The 21,579-nt window shown below is 41.7% G+C and overlaps 1 protein-coding gene across 5 annotated transcripts in view; it reads left to right on the top strand.

Moving 5' to 3' along the window:
* ddr1 (discoidin domain receptor tyrosine kinase 1) overlaps positions 1-21,579 on the top strand; it is a 63,899-nt gene that overhangs the window by 27,208 nt on the left and 15,112 nt on the right. For 4 of the 5 annotated variants that reach the window (XM_061819704.1, XM_061819705.1, XM_061819703.1 and 1 more), the window contains exons 3-9: positions 1,727-1,832; positions 4,915-4,990; positions 5,636-5,788; positions 6,807-6,954; positions 10,084-10,186; positions 12,351-12,537; positions 18,542-18,791. In XM_061819704.1, the coding sequence (XP_061675688.1) occupies positions 1,727-1,832; positions 4,915-4,990; positions 5,636-5,788; positions 6,807-6,954; positions 10,084-10,186; positions 12,351-12,537; positions 18,542-18,791 (1,023 nt within the window). The remainder of the gene's footprint in view (positions 1-1,726; positions 1,833-4,914; positions 4,991-5,635; positions 5,789-6,806; positions 6,955-10,083; positions 10,187-12,350; positions 12,538-18,541; positions 18,792-21,579) is intronic. The other variant, XM_061819702.1, reaches the window with a different exon arrangement.

Raw genomic sequence — 21,579 nt, 5'->3', positions numbered from 1 at the left:
GTGCGCTCTACCCTATGAGCGTTTTAACGTTTACCACTAGGCCCCAAATTCCTATGTGGTGACTCAATGACAGTGCCCCTCCCACCCCCATCTTGCTCCCCATTCCTCTCTTGTAAGTACCCTTCTCTACTTTATCACCACCCGACCCTCCCCTTTGGAGCAGACAGCCTGCTCGTCTGTGGAATCCCATGCTATCAGGATCGTTTGATAATGTCTGCCGCCGGAACGGAGTTGTCGCAGACACCCGAGCGCGCTCGCTTGTCTTCCTAGCACCGGCGCCCTGGTTTTTGTCGCTCCTTTTGTTCCCTGTGCTGCAAATCCCTCGCCGACAGGGCTCAATGTAACAGGAGCTGGGTCGGGTCGCACAAAAGGTGGAATGTGAAGGGTGTCATCATGGATGGGACGAGTCACCTTCATTGCCTGAGGTCTAAACCACGTTTGGTGTGCCATGAGACATCTTCAGGTGTACCACGGGAAATTATACAATTTATTTCCTAATAATAATATGATAGACACCAATGTAGTGACAGGCAGAATGATTGAATGCGCTTCCATTAGATGGCAATTAACATCTGTACGCGCTTTTTATGACAGTTTTAGTTGGCTGTGTGCTTTGAAATTTCTCGATTTTAAAATGTGTGACTTGATTCAACAAAAGTTGGGGAACACTCATTTAGTTTGCACACTTGGGCTTGTTTGTCCAGGACATTTATAAAAGTTTTGTTGGTGTTAGTGTTGATTAGGTACACACGAATGAGATTCAAACCAAGCTACCTTTACAAAGATAAGAATTCTTTTTATGTTGCAGTTCAGTCGTGCTGCAAGTTTTTTTAAGTAATTTTGTGAATGTGCATTGTATGCGCACATGCACACACCCACACACACATACTTGTAATGCCCTTGCATGTAGCCAACTTGGCCCTCTTGAGCATTTAAAGCAAGGGTGTCCAAACTTTTTCTTTCAAGTGCTGCATTGAGGAAAAACCCAAGGATTCAAGGCCAGTTTTGACATAAATGAACTTTGTCAAACACAATAAGACCAATTGATAATTGATCAGGTTGCCCCCTCGCACTTAAAAATAAATTTTAAGCCTTGTCAAATATTATTTTTGCCATTTGCTGCAGATAATAAACCAGTAGATGGTGGGCTGCAACCGACCCACAGGTCATGGTTTCGACACCCCTGCTCCAATGTATTATTTTCCATGCAATAGCAGTTTTTTAATACAAGACTTGCATAACGTCACTTTATAGAGTGTAACCATACCCAATCTTATGTTGATGATGCATGTGATGCAACTTTTCATTGTGACTGTCACAGTAAGTAAAGTCTATTAGATAGAACAATAAAATGCTTCAGATGTGGTTTTAACTTGCTGAGTTTTTAAGTCCTTGATGACAATAATAAGGGAAGAAATAAGAGTATGTTTGACGGGATGTTTGTCCCGTCGTGATAGATACAAGCTGAATGGGGAAATTGCAAGCAAATTTATTGCTAGTTTGGAACTGTCTTGTCACGCAGCAGCAAATTCCGGACTTATTCCCAACAATGACATAACGAGGCAATGGTCCGTGACCAGTGATACCGGCTGATGCAAGGAACGGCGACCTTCAGTTTCTTGCACACACTGCAGCTCGATGCCAATTGCAATGTGTCTCATGGGTCTTCTCTCTCTTTTCTTTTTTTCTTCTCATCTCTCCATCATCTTGCCGTCGCTATCTCCAGCAGCTCAGTGTCGTTTTGCCCTGGGGATGGAGGATGGCAGCATCCAAGACGCTGACATCACCGCCTCCAGTGCCTGGTCAGACTCCACCGAGGCGAAACATGCAAGGTCAGTGAGTTGAACCAGTCAGTCACTGCCGTTTACTGATTAATCTGTAATAAAGCTTGGGTGAAAAGTAGGTGTAGGCTTTTTAGATCAAAGAATTTTGCTCAAGAACAATGGAAGTGGATTCTAAAGTAGTGTTAGAATTGCATCCAACCGAAGTAGAATAGTTGTTTTAATCAAAGAAATTGAGAATGCAAAATAAAAAGTATTAGGGAAGCATGGGGGGAGGCAGAAAGGAAGGTAGCAGGGAGGGATGGAAAAAAGAAAAAGCAAGTATGAGGTGAAAGGTAGGCAGAAAAGCAGGTTTCAGTGATAAAAAAAAATGTAAATGAAAAACAGATGTGGTGAAAGGCAGGAAGGATGTAAGAAAACGTGAATAAAAAGAGGGCAGAGTGGAAGGAAAGGGGACAGTACGGATGCAGGTCAGGAAGCAATTCCAGAAAGAAAAAAATATTCTGAGAGGGTAGAAGACTGAAAAGAGAGGTGAGACAGAAAAATAGCTTTCCACAAAGATTTGCAAAGTAAATAAATAGAAAGCAACTGAAGGAAGGGAGGAAAAAATGCCAGGGTAAAAGTTGGAAGAAGTCAGAAGGGAAGGGAAGTCAGAAAAATAAGTTTTCAGAAAAGGCGGCAAGAATGAAAAACAACTGAAGGAAAAATTTTTGGGTTTTTTTTAACGAGAAATGCAAAATAAGAGGCATCAAGTGCTTTCGTTCATTAATTGGGAAACCTGCTCGGTATCATTCAAATGTTTTTATTTCAAGCCAATGCGTTCCAGTGAAACAAGATCATGTATGGACACCCCCCCACACCCTCAATTCCCGTCCATCCTAAAGCAATTTGTCTGAAGCTTATTCTGACAGAAGATGACAGTGTGTGTGTTTGTAATCACATTACCGACTTATCTGTCTGGCAGCAAAAGCTGTGAGAGCAAGTTAGGCCCCGCAAAGCGCTCTAATAACCGCGTGCAGCATCCACACTGCAAATGTGTGTGGGTGTGCGCACATTTGGCTGAGAGTCCAACCATGTGGAAATGATTATTAGCCGCGGCGCTCTCTAGGAGACACGAGGGAAAACGTCAAGACGGACGGAGCGGTGGACCTGCAGTGAAGTGAGCGAGCGAGGAGAGATGGTCCAAAAAGCACGGGAGTGATCATTTGAGAATGAAGGGCAGGGACAGATTGATGGACATGAGGATGATTGCTGTATTGCAGCATCAAGGCTACAAGAAAATGGGGATCGTACAATCGTGTCATTTACACAGAAGGTACAAACGATATCATATGGATGGAGAGTGAACTCATGTTCTCTCTGATTTTGCACGAGAACCAGGGTGAACGGAACTGCTTGCTAGATATTGGATATTGCAAAAAAAACATTCACAGCTATAGACGGATTACAAAAATGATGTCGAGATTAAACTACAACTACTTTAGCACCCATTTTAGGCCAATTAGCTATCGCAGATGATTTCATAGATCAGCCCCACCATATTTTGCCGGGAGGGGCAAAACCTGTTATGTGAACTTATCCATAACCAAAAATTTGGCCCTACGATAGCCCTATGACGCCTAAATCAAAAGTCTTGCATGTTTTTGTTTTGGGGGTTTTTTTTGGGGTGGGGGGGATGATATCATCTGTCCAATTACATATCATATCAACCACAGCTCTCTGTGAAGAAGAATGTTTTTGGAAATTGTGAGCAAGCAGGAGTACCCGGAGAAAACTGACGTTCACGGGGAGAACCTGCAAACAGCACACAGGCGTTATCCATGGCAGTCTGAACCCGAATCTCCTAAGAGGCAGATGTGCCGCCCACTTTTACACTCATCACTGTTGAATGTTCCTTAAACATTTTCATTGGAATTGAGTGACAATTTACATTAGCTACGATATTTGCATTATAAATTTTGTATGGTAGGTTTGAATGTATTGTCACAATATTTTTTAAAATGCGTTTTATTAGTGTAACATGTAATTATATGCATATTATATTTCAGTTATAGTAGTAGTATAGTATGGCTTTTTATCAGCGTATATTTTTGTCTGTAAAAAGTTATTTAAACTAATACTAAATTTGTCAATTATTTTTGTCAACAAATCAACAGATTGGATTTAAAACAAATATATATATATATATATATATAATATATATATATATATAAGTTGACTGTGTCGAAAATACACAAATATGAATTGATTAAAATCCAGTTGCTGATTAGGTGCATAATATGTTAGAAAATAAATGTTGATCATTTTCAAACGTCAAAGCAGATGTTTGAAAAACTTTTGGATTAAACAAAGATAAGCACTGCTTTCAGAGTAATACAGAAATCAGAGAGTATTTACTCTTGAGAGTTAATGGCTTTAATTGATTTTCAAAAGAAATGTTCATTAATTTGTAAATTGACTAGTTGTTGATTTGGTCATTTAATTGTTTTGCCTCCATCTTTTTGAATAATTGTGCAGGGGGGATTGGGGGGGATCAACGTTTGTAACGTTCCAATCTTATTATTGCTTTATAGCTACCGGAATATTGTCTTAAATTCTGCAGTTCGCACGCCTTTTAAGCAAATGAATGCAATCAGCTGACAAGCAGTTGACGCCCAGTCCTCCTCATCTTCCCATCGCGGCCCTCTAATGTGTGTGAAATCATCCGGCTGTTTCCTGCTGCATGAGCTCACCCTCTGAGGGGAGAAGCATCTCTGTCTGCCTGACGCCATCGATTTTAATGATTTGTTTTTAGGTGGTCTCAGTAACGCGCTTGGCGTCCAAGAGGTGCTGCTGTAACACCAAAGTGCAAACTCACCTCGTTTCTTCTCCTTCAGATGTGCATGTGTTGTGTACATTTTTTTTACATTTCCCCATCTTAAGAGTGGTGGCAGACGGCGTTGTCTGTTTGTATGTGGGCGGCTTCTCGCTGGAGAATCCATTTTGCACCGTCTTGTTTTGTACCATGCTCTCGTTTTCCCCTCCACATGCTGCAGGCGGTGTTGTGGGAGGGACCGGTCGAGTTTATTGTTTTTATTACATACTGTCCTTTTGGTGGATGGCTGACGTAATTGAGACCTGTGTACATCTTCAGGTTGAGCACCGGAGAAGGAGATGGAGCTTGGTGCCCCAAAGGCCCCGTCTTCCCCGATGGATCAGAATACCTTCAGGTTAGCGGCACGCCGCCAGCTCACTTTGATTTATAATCTCATTTGCCTACTCCTTGCCTGCACAGGCAACGTGACGCCGGAATACAGTCAAACCCCTCAAGTCGTACAATGTGACCACAGTTTTCTGGAAAAATACACCCTCCAAACTTTTAAACCATGTACAGGATTACTTTAGGAGAGGACTTCAGTGCTCTGAGCGTCTACAGCGGGTATAAAAATTCGACACACTCGCTGTTCAAATGCCGCGTTGCCTGCGGACTATGGCTTCTGCTGTAAAATGTGACAACAAAAATGCCTACTAGAGCAGTTGAACCTTATTTGGGATTATTCAGGGGCACATTTTTAATTGAGAGTAAGTAGAAAATGTCAAGCAAAGCCTTCTAGAATGTGTGATCTTTATTTGGGCTTAATCAGTGGCATGGTGTGTGCTGACTCCCATTTAACGAGTTTGAATGGGGTTGATTGATTCCGACCACAGCCCCATCCTCTATTATAGTAGCTAATATAGAAATAATCATCAAGAAGACACATTTTCAAATGTTACAAAGGTTTCACTAATTCAAGCTTGGCCGGAACCGGCGACCCGGCACAATCTGTTCCTACCCCAATTTTAAGCTTAACTGACTGATTCCCGTTTTCCTGTAGGTGGACCTGCGCAAACTGTATTTCTTGGCCCTGGTGGGCACCCAGGGTCGCCACGCCGACGGGCACGGCCAGGAGTTTGTCCGTAGTTATCGCCTGCGCTACTCTCGTGATGGCGTGAAATGGATCACCTGGAAGGACCGCTGGGGCCAGGAAGTAAGGACCGAATTGAAGCGTTTTCATGAAGTGTTAGTGTTGGCAGGACTTCATTTTCATCGCATCTATATATAATTCATCTTTTATGACATTGTAAGCGGAGCCGTGCCAAGCTGTAACAAAAGAGCCCAGTGGGGGTTTGTCATCTTAATACAAAGACACACCTGTGCAGAAAGCAGCCATTGTTGGCTCCTTGTCCTCTGCTTTCTTTAGCGATCGACTCTGGACTCAGCTTGTGTGCTCTGCAGCGGGAGTTAGACCGCTAGCAACAAGCTTTTAAAGAGGCCGGTATTATTCTTCCTCTGCCTCAGCAAACTCTAAAGATAGCACGCCAGTGTCAATCTTTGCACAAATGCAGCGACTGCAAAATATTGCCGGAGGCCCCGACTCTGAAATCAGTTGGCACCTTCAAGCCAATTTGTTCAAGCTTTTCTACAATGAAGAATATAACATGGCCTGAATAGCAAGTCCCAGACTTGGGTGGCCGAGACACTCGGGCTGAGTTCAGAATCGCTCCCGAGCCACTTGTAGCAAAGGTGGAAGGGTGCATGGTCCATGCAGGTATGAGCAGGACAAAAGTAAGTTTCAAATCTTGACCTCCAGGTTTTGAAGAAGTTCCTGTGGCAAAAATCAACCGCCAGCCAATTGCAAGGCACATGTAAGCAGGAAAAAAAAATCAAATAGTAGCGTAAGTTAAATGGGGCTCATTAATTTTGGGGTGCTCCTGGTAATTTACAGTCCTGTTTGTTCATTGTTTCAGAGGGTCCACTGGTTTTAATTCTGCGACAGCAATGACGTAATTTAATGCTGCACCTGCGTGGTGCTCCAAAACTAATTTTATTAACTGATGAATAATCAATATTCCACTATATAAAAATAATTTTATCGTGATTAAGAAGTAAAAAATGATTCCAAACTGAATGAATGATTCCAAACAAAACACACCCAAAAATGATGAAAAACTGATTGCCTAGCAACATTGTGGGTGTGAGCGAATATTTGTACTTGTTGCGCCAAGGTGGTGTCCGGGAACGAGAACACCTACGACGTTGTTTTGAAGGACCTGGGTCCTCCCATAGTAGCCCGCATGGTGCGCTTCTACCCGCTGGCCGACAGGGTCATGAGCGTCTGCCTTCGAGTGGAACTCTACGGCTGCGTGTGGACGGGTAGGTGGATGTCATGTGACCTGATGTGAGAAAATTTTGTTCATTTACTTTGTACATGATAGTGGTTATTGTAAGCAACTGGCCAGGGTGATGGTTTTGTTCATCACCCACAAACGCTGGTTCACCTCAAGGACCAAATCCTTCAAAACAACCTCAGCAATGTTATTTCTGCATTGGCATGATTTCGACATCGGCAAGACTGACCAACTCTTACACAAACACATCAGTGCAATGTCTGTAAGTCCAGCGTCAGAACTTCATTTGGATCTCAAGAAGAAGGAACATGTATTCCTTTGATGAGATCGGTATCCATATTATTACGTAAGAGGACTGCTGGTTTTAAAGACGTGGAGAATAAGCGCACCTTAAATCAATCGCTCGTACGTCAGGTCACATCGAAAAAATTGCACCACAAGGTGCTGCTTCAAGTTCATATTTGGAAAAAACTGTCACATTTGAGACTACGGCTTAATGGCGCATGACTGGAGAGAGCCAATCGCAAATATCCGTTTGGAAGGAGTAAGTGATTTGGAAACAATCTGAGCTTTTGTGGCTATTTTCCAATGTGACTAAAATTGTAATCATGCAAATAATACGTTTTTCTGAGTAATGTAATAGATTACAGTTACATAAAGTTTGTGATTCATTTATGAAATCGCATTGCATGTAAATACAGTACTTCCTCCCCAACATTGGTACCATCGTGCTTAGAATATTCTGTCATCTCTCCCCCAAACTTCATCTGACTATTATATTCCTGTTTTGTATACCGTAATTCCTGGCCACCAGAGCGCACCTAGTTACAAGCCTCACAGAGTACATTTGTAAAGGAAATACCATTTGATACATACATACGCCGCAGCTGTGTAAAAGCCGCAAGTGCCCTCATTGAAACACAAGATATTTACAAAGAAAGACGGTACACAGAGAGTTTAACGCTAACGTAAACAGGGCCGGTTAAAATAAAACTTAACGGTAAATATCACTGAGACACACCAGTAACACAGCAGCAACACGCTAGCACAGTAAAATGCTAGCACAGCGCTAACAGGACCGGTAAAAGGCACTTCCTCGGCACACATATTCCACCTCACTGTCTCATTCTTACCTCAAGTGCCCCCTTGCGGCCGTTAGGAAAAAAAAAAATGCACATTCGCATCGCCGCAAAAGCCGCCGGGTTCAAAGTGTGTGGGGAATAAAAGTCCCGGCTTGTAGGCCGGAAATTATTATATTTTCTCTAAGAAAGTAGTCGTATTTAGATGTTCATTAAGCAGGTTAAGTCTCTTCTGAAGGTCCAAGATCTTAAATGCGCAGCTCATCTAAAAAGCAAGATATGTAAAAAACTGAGAACTGAAGAAGGCTTTACCATGACCTGGATGATTGAGAGTCCACAAAGACGTACAGTGGAGAGGTTTATCACTCTTAAGTAGACAACGGAGCGCTCTCACAAGCCAAAGCTAGAGGACTTTAGGTGTTAAGTGGGTTCAAGCGAGCTTCGAATGTCCCACACGTTGTGGGCATGCGTCCTTTTGCAGTGGATGAAAAATGATTGTCAAAGAGTCACGATTCCAAGTGTGTGTTTTTCCATCCGTCCCATGCATCGTTTTGAGGGATTGTATCAAATTTACAGGCAGGACGGTGTTTTCCAGCTTGAGTGTCTGGCCTCTGATAAATAGTCTTGCTCTTCGCAAACCCCCCCACCCCTCCAACCACTCGTATTTATGAGAGCTCACCTCCTCTGCAGTCACGTCCAACATCCCTCGTTCATCATTCAGCGCCTGTAGAGCAGCGCTGTCCGGTTCTTGTGCGCTGGGGGAATGCCTCATTAAAGCTTTCCACCAAACAGAGTTTGAGCCAGGTCGGTTCTGATCGTCTGGAGCAACAGATTAGGCATATATGGCTGCTTTTTGCACCAGTCAGCGCACTTTGACTGGGTTTGTTTAGGGTCGTGTCTGATTGTCTTGAGTTGGAGATAAGGTTTACTATAGTCTAAATATGGCTTCTTTTGAACCAGTCAGCACAGTCAGTGTATCCCCGCTATTTGGGGGAGATAGGGAGCAAGGTGAACCTTGAAAAATTAGAATTGCATTAGGGGAAAACATTTTTTGTTTTTGTTTTTCAAACTCCATAAATTGCCAATTAGTGGTCTCGTGGTTGGTTCCCCTTAAAATAAAAAGAACAGAGGGGGAAAAAAAGTATAGTTTGAAAAATTTGACCTAAACCCCCTCCCTCTCAAAACAAAACAAAAATGAATATGAATCTCCAGTTGGTAATGAGTTTCACTTTTTGTATTGAATGACGGTATGTAGATACATATATATTTTTTCAAGTCTCTGAAATTCTGATGTATTGACATGCACCTGTATGTATTGTACAATTGTATTAATATTTCACAATACTTTTTTTTTTTTAAAATCGCAATGCCATTTGCTGGATGTGCTGGCATCCTTCGTTAAAACAAACAGTTTGTTGATTGGTTGACCGAGCATGAGGGCACATTGACAAATACAGTTCAGCAGTGTTCATGCATATCATGATTTAGCACAGTGATTTCCAACCTTTATAGAGCCAAGGCACATATTTTGCAATTGAAAAATCCCACAGCACACCAACAAAAGTAAATGTCGCCAAAAATGGATCGATTTAATTACTGTATGTACTTGCCTCACTGGCATAAATAGATGAATAAGGATACATTATTTCTTGGAAATAAATGTGTTTTTTTTTTTGTTTTTTTTTAGCAATTACATAAAATTGGATAACTTCCCACGCCACACCTGAAGAGCGCTCACGGCACATTAATGTACCCCAGCACACTGTTTGGGAATGACTGATTTAGCCCACTAAAACCTGATCTTGAATATGTAACAATATTTTGCCAGGAATTATTTATTGTGTACAGTATACCAGAGCGCTGCCGATGCCCGCTTAGCCTAATTAGCTCGACCGTTAAGGGTGCGTGGACCCGAGTAATGGAGCCTTTGGTTTGTTTGAGTAGTTTCGGACCAGATCGTCTGTTTCCCCGCCTCGCTGATTGCAGTTGAGCATCTGATCAGGTCGAGCCGAACATGCAGCGTGTGCTCCTGCGATTTCTTCAATGGTGCCCATTTCTGTCCCACTTTCTCTTAGATGGGTTAAAGGCTTACACGGCTCCGGTGGGTCACGTGATGAATCTGTCAGGCTTGCCAGTCTACCTGAATGACTCCACCTATGACGGCAGCACAGAGCAAGGGTAAGCAGCACCACTTCTTCAACTCCGCACTCACGTTACAGCTATTAGAAGCGAGTGTTTCCCAAAGATGGAAGGTCAGAATTGCGGCCAGCTCCTTCCCCGTGGAAAAGGGGACCCGCGTTGTTATTGTAGTTGCTCAGAGATTTCTAGGCGCGTTTCCTGGCAATAACGTTTTGGCAGGCCACTAGACGCGCTGCACCGGGATTCGTGGCAGGGTCGCACTCGCTCAGGCCGTGCGGGTAATGGGCCCGAAATGTTTTGCTTATGAGTTAAGCTAACACGTTTTGATGCGATCCAGACGTGTTCTTGCACAGATGTGTGTTAATGGGAGGCAGGAGAGTCACTTTGACCTTGCTGTGTTTGGGTGTACACACGGCTTGGCTATATGGCCTTAAAATAAAATGTATACAATATTCCCCCCCCCCCAAAAAAGCAAATTTTTTTTCCTCATGAAAACCTCCATTGTAGTTTGTTTTCCCACGACTTAGTTTTCCATCCATCAATTTTCTTTGCCGCTTATCCTCACTTGGGCTGCGGGGAGTGCTGGAGCCTATCGCAGCTGTCAAGTGGCAGAAGGTGGGGTACACCCTGAACTGGTTGCCAGCCAATCGCAGGGCATATAGAGACAGGCAACAGTCACACTCACACCTAGGGTCAATTTAGAGTGTCCAATTAGTGTTGCATGTTTTTGGGATATGGGAGGCAACCGGAGTACCCGGAGAAAACCCACGCAGGCACGGGGAGAACATGCAAACTCCACACAGGCGGGGCCGGGATTGAACTCGGGACCTCAGAACTGTGAGGTCAATGCTTTCCAACTGATCCACTGTGCAGCCTCTTTAAAAAGTCAAGCTTTTTTATTTCTTTTAAAAAACAAAAAAACTGAAGTTTTTTCCTTTTCAAATTTGCTACATTTCTCTTAGTTAGGGCTGAGACCAAGGATTATTTTAGTAATCACAAAATCAGTGTTTTCTAATTAAGCAGCAAAACAATTAAAATCTTGAATTTCCACCCCTTTTTCCAAAAACAGGACATTTCAAATTAATGGTGTATGTGTTGATTGTTGCACCTCATCTGATACCAAAATAGGCCTAGCACATTTTTTGGTGCATCGACTTTTCCATAAAAATAAAAAATACTTGGGTACCTTGAGTTCTCTGTCTAACAAGTTTTTCGATTTCACTACAATCAAACACAGAAATACAAAAGGAGAACATTTGCAAGCAGATACAGCAGGTCATAACTCATGTCCTGACGTCATTCACGAGGCCACACCCCTTAAAGGCACACATTCAACATTACAGTTGTTCTGACTCAACTTATCCTAATGTACAGTACAATATATTAGACGATCTATTTATATTTCATTACATTCTCCTGGTTTATTACACAGTACATTTGTTTAAAAACACACGACCATAAAAGGTGGTATTTTTTGGGCAGGCCCTGATGTAGTAGATTTGCGTATCAATTATTTATATGGACTATCTAAATAAAACACGAGTCATGAGCTTGGTTGTGGAACAAGTAAAACTCCAAGTTAGGTCATGATAGCAATACTGTAGTCGCTTTTACAAATATGGAAATAAGCACTTCCTGAAGGAATCATGTCCCATTTGTCAAAATATGTATTTAAACACGATCCATATGATTTGACATTTTAGATATTCCAAAATTTAACTCTGCTTGTCCGTATGTCAGTTGTGGAAAAGTATCTCTTGGCCCACTCCAGCACTTTTCTCATGGAAAGTTGCACAGGTGAACCAAATTGTCCTCTGCAAAATATTTGTGGCTTGGCTCAAAAGTTATCAAAATCTTGCTAAATCCAAGCTAAGATAATCAAAGCATGTACATTTAACATATACATTTCCTTCCCCTTGTACAGAAACTGTCAAATGTACTTGTAAACTTACTATTGTAAAAAAAAAAAAAAAAAAAAAACAATGCTAAATTATCAACACTGAATGCGTTTTAGTAAACTAGCTCCTTTTCCTGTTTGCAGGCATGTTGTTAGAGGAAGAAATCCAAGTCAGAACTCCAAACTATAGACTATTTAAAAAAAAAAAAAAAAAAACATGCACCCAAGCAAAGTCAAATGTACCAAAGCTATGAATCTCCCAGCCCTCTATGTACTCTATGTACTTTGAGCCTCCTACTCACACAGGGTGCAGTTCGGGGGCCTGGGTCAGCTTTGCGACGGCGTCCTGGGAGGCGATGACTTCATGGAGAGCAAGGAGTTGAGGGTGTGGCCCGGGTACGACTACCTGGGCTGGAACAGGGACGTTCTTGGAAAGGCCAGCGTGGATGTCGAGTTCCATTTTGAGAAGCCTCGCATCCTCCAGGTCATGCAGGTAAGCAAAGCCAGGCCAGGCTGTGTTCATGTATCCGTGTACTGTATGTGTATTTTTGTATTTTCCGCTCAACACCTGAATAATGAGGGCCACATCTCGGCTCTGAGACGCTGCGGGCATGATGAAAGGATCCGCCAAAAGGAATCAAACCTACTCGGGGGATGACAGCTTATAGAATGTAAAATCACATTAAGAGGCTCAACTTCAAAATTGAATAGTTATTATGCACTATAAGGGGGGAAAAAAAAAAGCACAAAAGTCAACTTACCTATGTTGTTAGTGGCATAATGTCACAGTTGAGCGCTGCACCTGACGACAGCAGGACGGTAGGAGGAATCCCATCGAATGAGACAGTCGGCACTGCCCTGTTCATTAGTATCAGGCTACCCCCCAAGCCATGTTGCCTCTGGAGCAAGTTTAAAAAAAAAAAAAAAGTCATTAAATGCTCACTGCACAGTCCACTGGGGGGTTGATGTTCAGCGCTCCATCTGCGTGTCTTTAAAAAGTCCATCCATTTTCTTCGCCGTTTATCCTCACAACTGTCATTGGGAGTGCTGGAGCCTATCCCAGCTGTCAACGGGCAGGAGGCGGGGTACACCCTGAACCGGTTGCCAGCCAATTGCAGGGCACATCGAGAAAAACCGCCGGACTCGCAATCACACCTAGGGGCAATCTAGAGTGTCCAATTAATGTTGCATGTTTTTGGGATGTAGGGGGAAACAGGAGTGCCCGGAGAAAACCCACGCAGGCACGGGGAGGATATGCTAACTTCACGCTGGCGGGTCCGGGATTGAACCCGGGACCTCAGAACTGTGAAGTCAACCCTTTCCAGCTGGGCCAAAAAAAGTCACCAAGCTGTTCTCTAAATTGAGACAGCCAGCAAAGATGTTTTGACTTTTTTTTTTTTTTTTTTTAAACCATTTCCGAAACAGAATTTGAATAATTTCTTGTGTTACAAATTTCATTTAACTTCTGTGTGCTATAAATTTTAATTGAATCATTTAATTACACATTTGGATCTCGCTATATTTTCAAACTGTACATAACGCGGCCAAACCACCTCCCTGTCCGATCGCCGCGGCCTGGCGCTTCGATGAGCCACCCCGGCCGACAAGTTGTCGACAAGTTTATGAAGGATAAATCCATCCTCCCGAGTGTTCGAGCAATACAACGAGCCGGCATTTTGGCTAAGATGTAGAAACAACAAGCTACCATCCCGGAGGTAAAACTAATAGAAACAAACGAGTCCACTTGAGGGCGCTACTGCCTCCACTGCCACTTCCTATTTCTTGTCGAAAACAAATCCCTCGAGAGGATTTTAAAGGCGGGGGTAACAAAAAGCCATACACGTCAAAATCATGTTTTGTGGTGAAAAAACGGATGGGTCCATACCGGCTGCCGTTTTTTCATTAATAACATACTAAAGATCATCCGTTTCATGACACTTGACCTTCAAGTGGCTCCCAAAAAAACATTCACTATTTTTAGTACTAAAACCTCGGCAAAGGTTTTGCGTACTACTTCATTGTATTTTAGAGTCTGTCATTATGGCGGCACTTTGTGAGCGAAGTATTTTTCGAGGCAGTAATCGGCTTAAGTTTGGTGGTGTAGCGGATCTGTGGCACGTGCAACACTGCGTTGGGGGCGGCACAATTTGGAAAAGTTCAGAACATCTCGCTCAAGGTTTCAGACATTAAGTGGTAAATTAGATTTACTGAGTTTTTATTTTTATTTTCGATGCATCCATTTATATAAAAGCCATTAAAAAGCCAATTTTCCGTAAATAATGCTACATGTATTATTGTCATACCATGGCAGCATTTTGTTAATATTACTTATGTGCCCATATTATGAAATATCTAGTCTTATAGTTTATCATATTGATCTTATAGATGGCCTGTTAAGTATCATTTAATAGGTGCTTTACATTTCTGATGGCTGCAAGTACCTATTTTAGCTTTGTGCCTTCCCGTGTGTGTTGTAGGTAGTACATTTCCCGGTTTTCTGGAATGTGGCAAGCGAGTTGTGAGCCAGCATTGTCTTGAGAGCTAAAAGGAAGTTGAATTCTTTAATTGTCCCTCTTGAGAGGGAATTCAGTTTGCCACCATTCTCATACACACACGTGTGCAGGGAGAAATGCTTATTTAAACTTTTGGGGTTCAAAAACATTATTTTTGGATTGTGATACATCCGCCAACCAAAATGTCAGAGATTACATTTTAATTATTATTTTTTTTTCTTTAGTTCAATCAGGTTTTTGCGATCCGACCGGAACTTTTTTTTTGTCCGTTATCCGACGTATATTTTTGAGCACTTAACACGTCGGGTTATGTTGCCAATCAGTTATCTCCCTGTTCAATTTCTTGTCTGCATTCGCCCGCATCCCCACTCAGGCCGCAAGTGCCCCCCCCCCCAACCACACCCCCAAAAATAACGATTTGTCTCCAGATGTTCTTTGTACTGCCACCAACTCATTTGCACTTTGCCGCAGACGACCAAAATTGAATTCTGCAGCAACTTAATGCACAAACCAAGTGTACTCATGAATAAAATGCTTTTCAAAGTTCTATAAATACGAATTATTGCTGCTAAGCACTCTTAAAAGTATTGCCATGTGTGGGACACAGATAAGGAGGCTGATTAAAAAGCGCTTTTTAAAATTTGAATTAAGGCTTTGATCCGGCGAATAAATAACCTCATTACGTTAAGCCGAGCATCGCGGCGGCCTCACGGGAGTACACGAGGCTAATGCTTTATTTATGGCTCTAATGAAGCTCTGCTCACACTCCTGCAGGTCGTGTGATCACTGCAACCTCTAAAATACATTTTTATAATACAATCAAGCAATGGAGTGTCTGTATAGTGCTGATTTCTAACCCTCAAGGATCCATGGCACTTATTTTACAATTAAATCTCACAAAAGTGTTACAAAAAGTGGATACACTAATTACTCTGTCCTATATTTTCTGACATCTAATAGAAGACCATTTATTACCATAGTTTTGTTTTTGTGAACTTTGAAATAGTTTTTGTATGGTTGCAGGTTTGGTTAGCGTAAGCACAGACCTTGACAAACAGCTGATGGTGGTGACGAGTTAATTAACGATTGTCAGTTTGGGCTTATAAAAAATGAGTTTCATAACTCAAGCAAGAGTTTTTTTTTTATTGTTTTTTTTTTTAACTGGAAAAAAAGGTTGTTTTGGAGAGGTAGGCATTTCAGCCAGCAGCGATGCTTCGTAGTGTTACCTTGGCTTTTCATGTTTTTTTTTTTTTTTTTTTTTTTTCTGAGCTGCCGCTTGGTTCAATTTTTTTTTTTTTTTCCCGTTGCTTTGTTTTGCAAAACAAATTTTAGAAAAGGAAGCGCAATTAAGATGCGTGATGGGCTCGCAGGCGGGGAAGATGGCTGGATAGTTATGAAAAAAGTCTATTTATGCAGGAATCTGATAAATTTCCACGAAATTACCCTAATTTTCTAAGTTAATGCCCATAAATTTACATTAATAAGTTTCAAATATGGAACAGTCCCCTTTTGTTTAAAAAAAAAGTTTAAATTTCCATAAAAGTTTTGTGCAAACCTTTTGGAAATTTGCCAGAAAATTTTCCCCATTTGAAACCCCATATAGGCGGCACCGTGGATCAGCTGGTAAAGCGTTGGCCTCACAGTTCCGAGGACCCGGGCTCGATCCCGGACCCGCCTGTGTGGAGTTTGCATTTTCTCCCCATGCCTGCGTGGGTTTTCTCTGGGAACTCCAGTTTCCTCCCACATCCCACAAACATGCTTCCCGGGACCCTCGTGAGAATAAGCTTAAAAGAAAATGGATGGATGGAAAGCCTATATATATGTAGATATATATTTTTTTTTCCTTATTTTTTTTTTTCTCCTTTTTAGACTGGTATGTTGGGCCTGGTACATACAAGGATTTTAAAACAAAACTGTGAAATTGCACTTTCGGGCGTCCCAAGCCGGTCCTCAACTTCTGAGGTCTCCCACTTCCTTGTTCCTGGGTTGGCTCTCTCCTTAATTGGCTGCATTCCGTTTCACATGACAATTTACTGAGTTGTTGCCTTTCCCCGCATATATGAAGATTTTTGCTTATAATTATTGAATGTTTAACATTTTAAAATTGTCGGCCCCGATCCGTTTTGGACCCGATTGGGACAAATGCACACTTAACACACTTGACACCACAGGATAATGCTAGAGGATAATTTTATAAAGCATAGGATTGTCTGGCATTTGTGGTTCTTTGGTTGGGGAGGTGCAAATCTGTGGCAAACAAGCAGAGTCCACTTGCCTCTGTCCAATCCGTGTCTGTCCATGTCCTAGATTACCGAAAATCAAAATTTTTCAGCAAGCATATTGATTGGTGTATGCACACAATGAAAGTGCTTTAAAAATGACAATTTTGCTTCTCTGTTAACAAAATAAAGGCCTCTCCCCTAATAAACACCATCTATAGTTGATTATACCATAAATGCCCTCAACCACAGTGCTGTTTTCTTCAGTCATTTACAATGGAAAAAAACTTTTATTCTCAACCCCCCAATTATAAGGTATAACAATGCATTTTTTTTGTACTAAATTTATATGAGGTAGTGTGTCACGTCTTGTTTTAACAAGATGTTTTCTGCTGACAAGCTGTTTTTTTTTTAAATTGTCCCATTATAGTCCTGATTCACCGCATGCCAACTGCGTTATTGTAATAAATCCTCAAGTTGTACATGCATTGTTTTTGACAGCGCACCACCTCTTTTCCTTGTAATGCTCCCATGGTGTTTTACTGCCAATGTTTTTTTAAGCTCAGGCTATTTCCTTGATTGTCCCCGGGGGGGTTCCCACACTAACCTCAGCTGACTTGACACTGTGGATTTCTCAAGAGTAGGAACGTGAGCTTGATTTCTAGTGAAGTTACTTAACATGCATCAGATTACTCACACGCAGGACCATCTGACCTCATGTGTGTGTTAACCTGTGCTTCCTTAACCACAATGTATTGCGTCCCCCAGCCCCCTCGGAAGGACCGGGGTTCATGAATCTCTAGTTCTGCCTTTTGGGATTTTTATTGAAAGCAGCCAATGTGACCTTGACTGAAACACACGCACATGCAAAGCACGACTCGTGGGCCTCTCAACATGTGGTGCAGCTGCTTGCTTGGCATGTGGATCCAGTTAGAGGTGACAGGTTTAGAATTAAGTGCGAGGTTAACGACGCGCCACCCCCCCCGCCGCCTGTATATCGTCATCTGTTACATTTGTGTCGCTAAGATGGACACTTTTGACCCCTCTGACTCATTTCTTCTTTTGATTCCAACTGCGGCGTCAAAGTCTCGTCGGGAATGGGGAACTTGAGTGGAAATGTAATCTTTATTGGGGTCCGACTGTCACTTTCATTAAAATCTCAAGACTACCTACAAGTGCAAAAATATATATTTTACAAGACTTATTAAAACACTCTCTAAACACTCTTAACTGTAATGAAAAAAAGTCACATTAACTGCCTTACAATTGTAAAAATAAAATGGATGAATATCAACATCATGTCTTTGGTTTCCCAATTAGAACTATTTAGCAAAAGATTAGAATGTTGTGGTCCAAACATTTGCATGCATACAAGTCATTTAACATGTTTCCCCCAGTTTCTTTTTTTTTTGTTTTGTTTTTTTAAAATTTGATCTACTTCACATGATTTTGGCATGTCGCACACACTGCTCTTTTAACTAGGGTTGTGTAATAAGTGGTTAAATGATTCCAAATGTTTACTGTCCACAACATTTGACAGAAATCATTTTGATAATTTTATCCACCCGCTTACTGCTTCAATGCCAAGAAGCCAGTAAAAGCCAAAGAAAAAGGGCAGAGACAGATATGATATATTTGTCATATTATGTAGCCTAACCCAATTTGTGGCTGCCGAGCAGTCCCAGATGACCCATTTAGTTCTCAGAGTCATGGAAGGATCTCGGTGACATTGTGCTCCACTCTCATTCCTTCTCACTCCCGCCAGGTGCACAGCAACAACCGTCACACTCAGGGCGTGCGGGTGTTCAACAAGGTGGAGTGCACGTTCAAGCCGGGCCTGTTGCAGCCGTGGTCGTCTCCGGCCCTGGCCCTGCGGGTGCCCCTGGACGACCTGAAGGACCCGTCCTCTCGGACCATCTCGCTCCCCCTGGACGGACGCGTTGCTCACATCCTGCGCTGCAACTTCTACTTCGCCGACAGATGGCTGCTCCTCAGTGAGATATCCTTTCTCTCAGGTAACATCATCATCCACCACTACCACCACTACTACTGCTATAGAGCTCATGCACCTATCTCATCAAATCACGTCATTGGCCGGAAGTGTTTGTCAAGGAAACCATTGTTCAATGCTAAGTCTGTTGGAGACGACGTGAAAATACCTCTTACAGCACAACGCCCAGAGTTTTGTCCGGTACCGTTAAACATTTAGAAGGTGATAATAAACAAAGGGACGTTAAAAAAGGAGAGACACGTGGCATAGAGGACCCATATTTAATGCCGAAGTCGATGATTTCACCAATAAGAAATAGGACCATTATTCCGCTTGTCTTGGACAACTGGATATACTGTACACATGGATCTGGTAAGTTGTCGAGATTTACACGGAAAAGTTTGAAAGCGTAGAAAAGTCTGGACGCATACAAATACTTTGTTGCTGGATCTGTTCTCATTCAAGAATAAGTCCCACTTAGTGATGGAGCCGCTCAGATTTTTTTCAATACAAATAAATATTGAAATAAATGACGCTTGGTTTTACACAAACTCTCATTCATTAACTATGACTGGGGCGGGGGGAGACAGCGAGTCGGCTCCTCTGTAAACGAAGGGTGTTGCGGCCACACGTTAAACTTTGGTAAACCTCTCCGTGACAAATGTTTGTTTTTTTTAATATGCATTGTTCTCAAATGAGTCGAATGCATATTTAAAAAAAGAAAATAAACCGCTGGGATAGGCTTCAGCCCCCATACACGGAAGCGTGTTGCGGCCACACGTTGAATTTAGGTAAACCTCTGTGTGACCCATGTTTTTTTTTTTTTTTTTTTTAAATACGCATTGGACTCATTTGAGAACAATGCATATTAGAGAAAAAAAAATGTCTGTCAGGGAGAGGTTTACTGAAGATTAATGTGTGGCTGCAACATGCCACAGTGTACGTTGGATACGACTCTGTCATTTTTTTTGTTTTGTTTTGTTTTAAAACTCATTGTTCTCAAATGAGCCAACTTGGCATTATAAATACTTCTTGGTAATTTGAGATTGAGAAGAATAATTCCTACCTGAAGTGAAGTGATTGCTACACAGTCGTGTGTATTTGGTTGGGCACCATCCATCACGTTTAATTGCTGACATCCATCGATCTTTTCTCATCTTTTCAGCTGGTATCCCATAGAATGATCTCATTGAATATCAGTCTCGTCTGTTGTGACAACCAACAGCAGGACAAGTTTCGGGCGTTGTGTATATTCTTCTGGCGTTCAATGTCCCCCACACTGTCGAGCAGCTCTTTTTGACCGGCAATATGGCTCCGTGAAAATGGTGACCTCACGTGCACGAGCTCTATAGTGCTTCCTCGACTGATACTACTACTATTTGTACAACCGCTCCTTCTCCCTTTTCTCCTATTTTTTCACGCTATTGACCAAAATTGCCACTTGATCGCGATCAACACATTGGGGACCCCTGTTCTACACCAATTATTTAATTGCTTAATTAAACTGCACATTATTATGCCCATTTCAAGTTTTATTTCCAGTTTTATGGTTAGCTACACACTTTTTCACATCTCTTTGTATGTGGTGCCCATGCATTCCTTGCTCTGTTTAGGGTTATCACCAAACTTCAATTTTGTGAAACTCATCCAACATTTTTTTTTTTTTTTTGTCCCATGCTGTTATTTATATTGTTTTGCCTTATTATGCTGAGAGGGTCATTTTTATTCTCATGTTGCCGTGTCACACATTTCACATAGAAAGAAACATCTAGTGAGCATGCCAAGTAAACTAAAAATTTGTTCCAGAGATTTCAGGGTTGATCAGATTCATCAGCATTTTGTGGGGGTGTTGTCTTCAATATTATACTGTACATCTTTCTGTATGCTGTATTCATCCTTTGTGTATTGAACAAACCACACTTGAGCTTTATACAGATGGAAGGGAACGATATCCTCTGCAAAATATGAGTTATGCTTCTCACCTCATTGCACAAACCAAATACTAAACTGTCCTGGCTCCGAAACAAAACAAAAACGGCTGTCAGTCATTTCAAGATAAGACTCGGCAAAGTACACACCTTGTAATCACACACAACCCACAAGATCAACCTTTTGAACTGCTCATAAGTGATTCATTGTTTGGATTATAGCAATAAACAAAGATGTTGACAGACAACTCTTGCTACCCAACGGTAGAACCTTTGCTAGCAAGTCGGGTTCACTTCCCACTTGTTCTAATTTCAACGCAATTGCCCTGTAGGAAATAATGTAAAGTGAATTATCGTGTTCCAGACTTTGTCACCTCACAAAATCTTTATAGACTGTACAGCCAATGGCCACATTTATAATTTCGCAGCCAAATATAGACCGAATCAAATCAAGTCAAACTAAAAGTTAGATTACTCACCTTTTGACCCACACGGGACAGTAACTACATAGTCCGCTGTTTATCAGTTTTTACCATTCAAGTTTGAGTACGAAAAGTTGTTAATGCAATTTGTAATGTGTTAATAACTTGGCAAATTAAAAAAAAAAACTGACCTGCACGAGAGAAAGTGATGACATTTTCAGGTTCAGCGATGGCAAATTGTTCTAAATCGGCTAGAAGAAAAAAAAGACAGCTTCCCCCAAAAAAGTTTGTAACCCAGTGTTTGTGTTGCATCAAAATTAGACATTGGCAAATATCTGGAAATGTTCAAGTTTGTGGCTTCTTTAATCGAAATCAGTTGGTCAATTTTTTTTTGTACTGCCAGTTCAGAATGAAGTTCCCCTTGTGACTAAAGGGATGGAAAATCTTTATTTTCATCAAAGTA

This window comes from Syngnathoides biaculeatus, chromosome 5, assembly GCF_019802595.1.
Source record: "Syngnathoides biaculeatus isolate LvHL_M chromosome 5, ASM1980259v1, whole genome shotgun sequence".
In the NCBI taxonomy this organism is placed as follows: Eukaryota; Metazoa; Chordata; class Actinopteri; order Syngnathiformes; family Syngnathidae; genus Syngnathoides; species Syngnathoides biaculeatus.
The sequence above is the reverse complement of the archived record's forward strand: the minus strand, read 5'-3'. Positions and strand labels throughout refer to the sequence as shown.